The 10,820-nt window shown below is 43.1% G+C and overlaps 1 protein-coding gene across 1 annotated transcript; it reads left to right on the top strand.

Annotated features, from left to right (window-relative positions):
* Window positions 1-373: 373 nt before the first annotated feature.
* LOC132389645 (zinc finger protein 229-like) lies at window positions 374-7,012 on the top strand. Its single transcript, XM_059962173.1, has 2 exons — window positions 374-393; window positions 3,278-7,012. Exon 2 carries the CDS (start codon window positions 3,908-3,910, stop codon window positions 5,054-5,056), a length of 1,149 nt encoding a protein of 382 aa, XP_059818156.1. The 5' UTR covers window positions 374-393; window positions 3,278-3,907; the 3' UTR covers window positions 5,057-7,012.
* Window positions 7,013-10,820: the final 3,808 nt, after the last annotated feature.

The raw sequence follows: 10,820 nt of genomic DNA, 5'->3' as shown, positions 1-10,820 counted from the left end.
GCTGCTTAGTTGCTGCTTGAACTGCAGAGTTACTCCAGCATTTTGTGTGTGTGCGTTTCTGTATTCCAAGCAACTGCAGAATCTCCTGTGTTTTATAACTGCATTTTACTTTGGCATTAGATACGCGTTGATATTGAGTATATTGCTTATGGGAGCCGCTTTCTGCGTTAAAACAGCTGCAGATTTTTCGATACACTCGAAAAAAATAAGGTATAGACCTTGAACCGGTAACTGCACAAATCTTTAATGGCACCGTGATTACCCATAGGGCCATGAGTTAAAAATTTCGCCGTCGTTGAGGCACCGATGAAATGCGCAGGCGTCAGGCTGAGGACGTCCCCGAGTGTCACGCATGCGCATAGTACACTGAAGGCTTGAAAATGTCGGATGGAGGTAAGAGTGATTCTCCGTGTTTTTCTCTGAAACACCAACTTCAGAACGATTCCTGTGAAATCCGGACATCACAGTCCGCAATCCCGGGACAGTCCTGCTCTCTTCCCTCTCTCTCAGCCTCACGATCCGTACACGGGCCCCGGGGAGCTCCCGGCTGATGAGGGAATGGGAACTGATGGATCTCTCAGACAGAGCTGAGCTCCAGCTATCTAAATGCAAGGATTAGGAACTCGGAGAAAGGGAACAAAATCTTTTACATCACCAGTTGAGAAATTCGCCTTTGTTCTACCTCCGATCACTGACAGGAGAAAACCTGCAGATGCTGGAAATCCAACCAACACACACAAAATGCCGGAGGAACTCAGCATTAGTACTCTTTTCCGTAGATGCTGCCCGGCCTGCTGAGTTCCTCCAGCATTTTGTGTGTGTTGCTTGTTCCACCTCCTCTTGTTCTGGACTTTTCTACCCGTGACGACATGTTTTGTCCCATTCTCTCTGGAAGATAATGATATCAAACACCTTTGCCCTGGGCAACAAGTAGCTTTCACATCAAATGTGCCAGACTCCAGTGAGACAGACTACTGCCCTTCCCTTCATATTCATTGGGATTTCATTCACTGAGTTCACCACCGTCAGTCATTGGGGGAGACTTCAGGGGAAATATTTATGTACAATACAGAAACTGGTGATACCTGTGTGTATTGTGGTGATGCAAAAGTTGTTGGAGAGTTTACAAGAGGGAAGAATTGGAGTGCTATTTGGAAATCTGACTTTTTAAAGCATAATTTAGCAAGCAAACCACTTATGGACAAAGTGCAAAAGCACTGGAGAGAACATCCTTCATTACCCTTTACAGCCTGTGACATGGTGTGAGAGGGCAGATGAACTGAATCGAGCCCAGAGGAGATCACAGTTCTTACAGACAGTGATTTGCTGGCTGTTAAAATGAATACCTCTCTATATAAAATTCGCAGTGCACATGTCGTCACTGGGTAAAAGAATGCACAGTACAAGATTTCTGTGCACACTGGTGATTACAAATTAGAGGGGACATTGGTGGGGAGAACTCCAGTGTCCCTGACACCCTCACCTACAAGATGTGCACCCAGCTGCACTTTGAGGAGTTGGAGCTGAAAACGGATGAATTGTGGATCATCCAGCAGTTGGTGGGGGTGATAGATATGACATGAAGAGAGGTGAGTTACACCTAAGGTGCAGGAGACAGGAAACTAGGTGAGAGACATGAAGGGGAATGAAGTTAAATAGCCATCGCAGAGTACTCTTGTTGCCATCCCACACAACAGCCAGGTGGGCCGCTTTAGAAACTGTTGGGGATGGAGGGATTACCTGGCAGAGGAAAGTCAAACGGGTGATAGGGGATTCGTTAGTTAGGGGAACAGAACAGAGGGGATAAAAGGTCAGTTTTGATGGTGTCAAAAGGACCTGACAAGTGTGGTTTGGGATAGGCCGTTTTCTGGCAAAGGAGTACTTGGTAAGCGGGAGGCCTTCAGAAGAGACATTTTTGGGAGTGTAGAGTTCGTATGCTGAAAGGTAACTGGTGCAGGGAGCCTTGGTTTTCAAGAGATATTGAGGCCCCCGATATTTTGTTCCTCTAAATGCCTCAGACTGTTGGGTGCTACCAAGACTCATTAATGACAACAGTATCATAATTCCACCCCCGAGCTCATCGGACTTATTTTTAGTCGTCTTCTGTTGGTTTCTAAAAGCTTCCAATAGTTTTTGCTCTTTTGTTTGCCCTCTCTTTGGCTTTTATGTTGGCTTTGGCTTCTCATTTCAGCCACAGCTGTGTCTTCCTGCCTTTACAAAGCTTCCACTTCTTTGGGATGTATCGATCACTCAGCTCCTGAATTGCTCCCAGAAACTCCAGCCATTGTTGCTCCGTTGTCACTCCTATCTTTCCCTTCCAAGCAAGTTTAGCCAGCTTCTCTGTCACAGAAACATGGAGAAGTTCAGTACGGAAACAGGCTATTTGCCCAATCCATTCAATGCCAAACAAACATTTAAACTGTCTAATGCAACTAACTGCACCGGGACCATCGCCCACCATACCCCTACCATCCAGGCTCCCATCCAAACTTCTTTTAAATGGTGAAACTGAACTCATATTCACCACTTGTGCTGGCATCTCACTGCAAGCTCTCACGACCATTTCAGTAAAGAGCTTTTCCAAATGTTCCCATTAAATTTTCACTTCCCCACTTGCCGATGTCCTATGGTTGTCATCGCACCCATCCTCAGTGGAAAAAGCTGCGTACCTGTACCCTATCTATACTGTCATAACGTTGTCTATTCCCAACAAATCCTCAAAGAAATGTATAATATCTTTGTTTATGTTTAGAGCCTTTTTCAGATGTATAGGATGATGAGGGACACTGATCGTGTGGATAGGCAGAGGCTTTTACCCCAGGGCTCAAATGGCTAGTGTGAGGGGGTATAGTTTTAAGGTGCTTGAAAGTTGATATGGAGGGGATGTCAAGGGTAACTTTATTTACACAGAGAGTTGTGGGTGCATGGAACGGATTGCAGGCTACTTGTGTGAGATTGTTTCAGTTACTGTGGGGCCAGGAACCCATGCAGCTCAGTGGGAACACAGAATAATAACAAGGGAGAGAGTCAAACTGAGCCAGGTCACAGATTGGAGATGGCAGAAATGCCCCATTCTTATAGAGACAGGAAGAGCATCAGAGAGTTTGATGGTCTTCCAGATACCAGCACTCTGCCCAGTCAGGTGGTGATTTCTCTCTCCAACTTGGGTTAAAATTCACTGTAACAGTGTGATGCCAGCTCTCACCTTGACACTCAAGTAATCTCATCTGAAATGTTGTCCTATATCCACTGATGGATTTTGTAAATCTTTTTACAGGTTAAAAATTGCAAGGAATTTGAGTATGGGAATCTCGAACACAACACAGCAGTTTTGCTGTCTCTGTCCAGATATTTAAGAAGTGGAGCTGGGGTTTCAGTCAATCATCCTTCCTGCTTAGACTGTCAGGAGGGATTCACTCGATCATCTGACCAACTGGCATGCCCATTAGTTTACATGGAGGGGAGCCCATTCATCTTCTCAGACAGTGGGAATGAATTCACTCGGTCATCTCAACTGAAGGTACATCAGCGAGTTCACACTGGGGAAGGCCATTCACCTGTCCTGTGAGTGAGAAGGGATTCAGTTGGTCTTCCCACCTGCGGACACACCAGTCAGTTCACACTGGGCAGAGGCTGGTCAACTGCTGAATTTGTGGGGAAGGATTCACTCGGTCATCTGACCTAATGGCTCACCAGCGAGTTCACACTCGGGAGCGGCTGTTCACCTGCTCGGACTGTGGGAAACGATTCACTCAGTCATCTCAGTTACTGAGACACCAGTCAGTTCACACTGGGGACAGGCCATTCACCTGCTCAGACTGTGGGAAAGGATTCATTTCATCATATCAGTTACTGAAACACCAGTCAGTTCACACCGGAGTGTGGCTGTTCACCTGCTCAGACTGGGATGCGATTCACTGAATTATCTCGACTGAAGATACATCAGCGAGTTCACTCCGGAGAGAGGCCATTCAACTGCTCAGACTGTGGGAAGGGATTTGCTCAGTCATCTCAACTGAAGGTACACCAAAGAATTCACACTGGGGAGAAGCCGTTCACCTGCTCGGACTGTGGCAAGGCATTCACTTCATCAGCTCACTTACTGAGACACCAGTCAGTTCACACTGGGGAGAGGCCATTCACCTGCTCAGACTGTGGGAAAGGATTCACTTCGTCATATAAGTTACTGAAACACCAGTCAGTTCACACCGGAGAGTGGCCGTTCACCTGCTCAGACTGCGGGAAGGGATTCTCCGAATTACCTCAACTTAAGGTACATCAGCGAGTTCACACTGGGGAGAGGCCATTCACCTGCTCAGACTGTGGGAAGCGATTCGCTTCGTCATCCCATCTGAAGATACATCAGCGAGTTCACACTGGAGGGAGGCCATTCACCTGCTCAGACTGTGGGAAGGGATTTGCTTCGTCATCCCATCTGAAGATAAATCAGCGAGTTCACACTGGAGAGAGGCCGTTCACCTGCTCAGACTGTGGGAAAGGATTCGGTCAGTCATCTCAACTGAAGGCACACCAGGGAGTTCACACCGGAGAGTGGCCAATCACCTGCTCAGACTGTGGGAAGGGATTCACTTCGTCATCCCATCTGAAGATACATCAGCGAGTTCACACTGGAGAGAAGCCGTTCACCTGCTCAGACTGTGGGAAAGGATTCACTCAGTTATCTCAACTGAAGGCACACCAGGGAGTTCACACTGGAGAGTGGCCAATCACCTGTTCAGACAGTGGGAAGGGATTCGCTTCGTCATCCCATCTGAAGATACATCAGCGAGTTCACACTGGTGAGAGGTCGTTCACCTGCTCAGACTGTGGGAAGGGATTCATTTTGTCATCCCATCTGAAGATACATCAGCGAGTTCACACTGGTGAGAGGCCATTCACCTGCTCAGACTGTGGGAAGGGTTTCACTTCATCATCCCATCTGAAGATACATCAGCGAGTTCACACTGGTGAGGGGCCGTTCACCTGCTCAGACTGTGGGAAAGGATTCACTCAGTCATCCATCCTAAAGGCACACCAGCGACTTCACACTGGGTAGAGACCGATCTGCTCAGACTTTGGGAAAAGATTCTCTCAGCCAAATCAACCAGTGTGCATCACTGAGTTCACACTGGGGAGAGGCCATTCACCGGCTGTGAATGTAGGAAGCGATTCACTCAGTCATCTAATCTTATGTAGCTCTCAGTTCTGCTGGCAGCTTAACAGAGGGGGTTATAGCCTGCCCACCCCAGTCTGGCCAAACTGAAGAATCTCGTTTGGGTGGATAGTGAGTGATGTGTCCCCTTTCTGTGAACTGTCTCTTTAAAATGCAAAGAGAACCGAGACTGACTTTGGACACGCTGTTGGATTTCTGCAGAAGTGCTGGGTTGCTATGGTGACCAGCTAATGTTTATGTTCTGTGTGGCTAAGCAAGGTCAGAATGATCCTTTACCGACACAGAACAAGCAAGCGACTTCTTACAGAGAGAGGGGGCGGAGCTACGTGATGGACAGATGGTGTTCAGCACAACGGTATTTAAACACACGTAACTGCTTTTCTCGCAGGGCACGCAGACGCTCAAAGGCTAGTGATGAAAGTTTCTGATAGTTGGACTTTCTTGTACCCACAAGGGTGGGATTTGAGGATCGATAATCTGTGGCTGTTAGTGCGTGTAAGAGCGACCCTATGGGATCTACCGGTGAGTCTAACCCTTGCTTGGGTTGGCACCTTGAAGAAGGTGCTCTTGAGTTGGTCACGTCTGGCTAACTTGGAAGATTTGATGGGCATTGGAAAAGGTCGACAACAGCTGTTTACTTGGATTACATCTCCCTCACACTCGCCCTCTCCTTCCCTCCCTCCCTCCTCCCCCTCCAATCTTGTAAACTAAATTGAATCTACCACATCATCGTAAGACTGATGGTGCAGACTCGAGGGGCCGAATGGTCTACTTCTGCACCTATTTCCTATTGTCTATTGACTATGTCGTTTACCACCTAGGTTTTGGATTTTATATACAGGTGGCTCCTGTTTTTCGGACGTTCGCTTTACAACAGCTCACTGTTATGAAAGACCTACGTTAGTACCTGTTTTTTCTAACCAAAGAGGATTTTCACTTTTATGATAAAGATGATGCCTGCTTTATATGTGAGTTTACCCCGAGAAAGACTACCGTGACCATGAAGCCTTGTGCGGCGGTTGTGTATGCATGTGTGCACGTGCCGATTTTTTTTCTCTCCAAATCAATTTCATTTCACTATCTTCTGGATTTTCAGTGAAACTACACCGTACATACAATATTTCTACTTTATATAGTGTGTATACTTATCATATCATTCCTACTTTTACAATAGGTTAGTGTTATTTTAGGTTTTATGTGCTATTTGGTATGATTTGGTGGGTTATTCTTTGGGCCTGGGAACGTCCACAATCTTTTCCCATTTAAATTAATGGTGATTGCTTCTTCGCTTCATGACATTTCGGCTTACAAATGGTTTTATAGGAACGCTCTAGCTTTACATGCAGGGGGAAACCTGTATTCACACCTATATATGCATAACATTGCTAACCCTTGGATTATCTGGTTTAAGTTCACTATTATTAGTAGTTACCAATAAAATAGTGTTTGTTCACTGCAAAACCAGACTCCCAAGTGTGTTCAACTGTTGCTGGTAGTTTTATAGGTTTGCGTCTGTGTGACACCTGAAGTAACAAATGGTACATAATATGTGATTACACTATTAAGATTTATAATTCTTACTTTTAATAAAGGGTCAGTAAAGAAAACAAAAAAAAAATGAAAAAGGGCCCACTCTCTCCATTCACGTCTTCTCATCTCTCCCCAGCAAAAGGCCATGAAAATCTCTCTTCCAGACTCACAAGGAAGAACATTTCTGTCATTGGATAGTCCCACACTCCAAAACCCTGTTATCTCTAGTCGTAACCTAAACATTGCTGCTGCAGAGAAACCATTACCTCAGCAGTGAAACATTACAGAGAGGCCATTACATCAGCAATGAATCCTTACAGTGTGATACACTTTCAAACTGGGAAGAAAGTTTCCCAGCTGCATGCTGGATATTAGTCCATCACCGTTGCTGAATGCAATTTCGAGAGTGACTGTCGGTGCTGAACTCTGCAATTATTGCTGCTGCTCACCACATCCAGTTCTGCACCCTGGTCACTGGGCATGGGAGGAGTTTTTTCTGCTGCACATTCACCTTTAATGGAACTGCAGTTTAATATTCTGGATCTGAGACAAATAAACCAGTTCTATTTTAAACTCCGTCTTCCACCTACTAAATCTGCCTCAGCTATTCAATCGTTTCTCTCTAATTATGATATCGCTGATATATGGTGTTTCCTTCATCCTACTGAGAGAGATTATTCTTTTTTTTTCACATGTTCACCATACCTTTACTAGAAATGACTACTTCTTACTCGACAATCAACTCATTCCATTTGTCTATTCTTGTGATTATCAGAGTGTACTGATTTCTGACCATGCCCCAATTACTCTGTCCTTAAATTTTCCTGGCCTTCCTCAGAGGAATAAACACTGGCGGTTTGATTAGACTTTACTATCGGATGATGATTTTCTAAAATTTATCGAAGATCAGATAACCTTTTATTTTAACACCAATACATCACCTGAAGTGTCATCCCAGATTGTCTGGGATGCCATGAAAGCGTATCTGAGGGGTCAAATAATCTCCTATACAGCAATTCTTAATAGAAAGTCCTGTGCAGATCGATTATACCTCATTAATCAGATTAAAGAGCTGAATCAACTCTATGCGCAAACTAAGAATCTTGAACTATACAAGAAACGTGTAGAACTTCAAACTAAGTTTAATCTTCTGTCCACTCAATCTGTCGAACGCCAACTTCTTGAAAGTAAGAGTCGTTTTTATATTCATGGTGACAAATCTGGTAAATTTCTAGCCAATCAGCTGAGGCATTCCAAAGCCAAGCAACATATTACAAAGATCCGGAAGGAGAATGGAGACCTTACATCGGATCACTTAGAAATCAATGACGCATTTAAAAAATTCTATTCTCGACTTTATTCCTCTGAATCATTAAATGACAATATCTCTATCGATCATTTTTTAAATAATCTGAATATTCCTTCACTTTCATCTGATTTTAAAGCCAACCTCAATGCGCCTGTGTCATTAGAAGAAATATCTACTGCAATTTCTGCACTGTCTTCAGGGAAATCTCCTGGACCTGATGGGTTCCCTGTAGAATTTTATAAATCATTCTCTTCACTTCTCTCCCCTCAGTTACTTTCAGTATTATCTGACTCGTTTAACTACAGCAAATTGCCACCCTCTTTCAATGAGGCTTCTATTATTCTTTTATTTAAAAAGGGTAAAGACACAACAGAGTGTTCCTCGTATAGGCCGATTTCATTGCTTAATGTTGATGTTAAAATCTTGGCCAAAGTTTTGGCATAGATTAGAAACTGTTATTCCCTCTATTGTTTCTGATGATCAAACTGGTTTTATTAAAAACCGTCTTCCTTTTTTTTTAATATTCGGCGTTTATTTAACATTTTATATTCACCTCCAACTGGGATTCCTGAATGTGTTATTTCCCTTGATGCGGAGAAAGCATTTGATCGTATAGAGTGGAACTACCTTTTTGCAGTTTTAGAAAAAATTTGACTTCGGTCAAAGTTTTATCTCTTGGATCAAATTGCTGTATTTGTGTCCGACTGCCTCTGTTTTAACTAATTCTCAGAAATCCCAGTTATTTAACCTCAAACGTGGCACCCGTCAGGGATGGATGCCCTTTAAGTCCCTTTCTCTTTGATTTGGCTATAGAACCTTTGGCGATAGCTTTTCGAAATTGTCCTGAACTGACCGGGATTTGGAGAGGGGGTGTTGAGCATAAAGTTTCTCTTTATGCTGATGACTTATTACGTTTTCTTTCAAATCCGTCTACATCCTTACCTCCAATGTTTTCACTTCTTGACCAGTTTAGCCAGTTCTCTGGATATAAACTTAATTTACATAAGAGCGAACTTTCCCCAATTAATAAAGAAGCACAAGAATTAACATTTCGTGATCTCCCCTTTAAAGTAGTCCACAATCAATTTACTTATCTTGGGATTATATTCACAAGGAAGTTTAAAGATCTCTTTCGTGAAAATTTTGCCAATCTTTCATATACTATTAAACAGAGTCTGTTACATTGGTCACCTCTATCTATGTCTTTGGTAGGTCGTATTAATGTTGTTAAAATGTATGTTCTCCCTAAACTTTTATATTTATTTCAATCAATCCCAATTTTTATTCCTAAATCCTTATTTGATTCCTTAGACTCTGTTATTTTGTCATATCTGTGGAAGAATAAGCGCTCTAGAATTAACAAAGTTTATCTCCAAAAGTCTAAAAAAGAAGGTGGCATGGCTTTACCTAACTTTCATTTATATTATTGGGCAGCCAATATATGCTGTGCTACCTTTTGGTCTTTTTTCCATGGCCAACCCGAGTGCCCTAATCGGGTGGCAATGGAGTGGAGCTCCACTAAAGAATTATCTATCTCTGCACTTCTCGGCACCGTACTCCCTAGTAGTTTGTCCAGATTAATAGTTAATCCTCTTGTCAGACACACTTTGCGTATATGGGCTCAGTTTAGGAAACTTTATGGGTTCCATGGTATTTCCTTTTCTACCCCTATCTTACATAATCACCTTTTTTTTTTACCTACTACGTATGACTCAGCCTTCCATGATTGGTATAGGAAGGGCATTAGACATTTTGAAGATCTTTTTATTGATAATCGCTTTGCCTCTTTTCAACAGCTCTCTGCTAAGTTTAATCTGCCTAATGCTCATTTTTTTAGATATCTCCAAATTAGACACTTTATTACTCCTTTAATCCCTAACTTCCCTGAAATGCCTGAGAAAAATGTTATGGACTTATTTCTTTCCATTAATCCTCTAGGTAAAGTTTTAATATCATTTATTCGTGATAAATTAGCAGCCCTACGACGTGCCTCTGTGGATAAACTTAAAATGGCATGGGAGGATGATTTAAATACCTCTTTATCCGATGAGACTTGGGACTCGATTCTCAAATCGGTTAACTCAACCTCCCTGTGTGCTCGCCATTGGCCTTTTATAGTTTAACATTGTTCATAGAGCCCATATGTCTAAATCCAAATGATCTCGGTTTTACTCTAACATCAGTCCGCTTTGTGATAAATGCAAAAGGGGCGAGGCCTCTCTCATTCATATGTACTGGCTTTGTCCTAGCTTGGAGAAATTTTGGAAAGATGTCTTCATAACGTTATCGTATATTCTGAATCACCACCTAGAACCTAACCCTTTAATTGCTTTGTTTGGTTTCGGAGGTGAGACAGATTTACGTCTGAGTTTGACGAAGTGTCGAATATTATCTTTTGCCTCTCTCCTGGCTAGGCGTTTAATCTTCCTTAGATGGAGAGATGTTGCCCCGCCCACACATGCTCAATGGCTTAACGATATCATGGCCTGCTTAGACCTTGAAAAAATTCATTATTCAGTCCTTAATTCGGATTTGAAGTTCCATAAGGTCTGGGGACCTTTTATTGAGTACTTTCATAATCTTCCTCTTGACTAGGGTTTTTTTTCGGTCCCTTGCTTTCAGCTCCTTTTTTTTGGTAGTAGGAATTAATACCTTCTGTTGCTCAGTGTATTCACAGTTTGGGGGTTTGATTGTCCTGATTTATATTCTCTATATTGTGTTGTGGTTGGTCTGGAGTTTTTTTTTTGTTGCGGGGCTTGGGGAGGACACTAATTTTACATGTCTTCAATTTGGCTGCTTTCTCAATTA

This window comes from Hypanus sabinus, unplaced genomic scaffold (assembly GCF_030144855.1).
Source record: "Hypanus sabinus isolate sHypSab1 unplaced genomic scaffold, sHypSab1.hap1 scaffold_62, whole genome shotgun sequence".
Classification (NCBI taxonomy): domain Eukaryota; kingdom Metazoa; phylum Chordata; class Chondrichthyes; order Myliobatiformes; family Dasyatidae; genus Hypanus; species Hypanus sabinus.
This window is presented reverse-complemented; position numbering and strand designations above follow the sequence as displayed.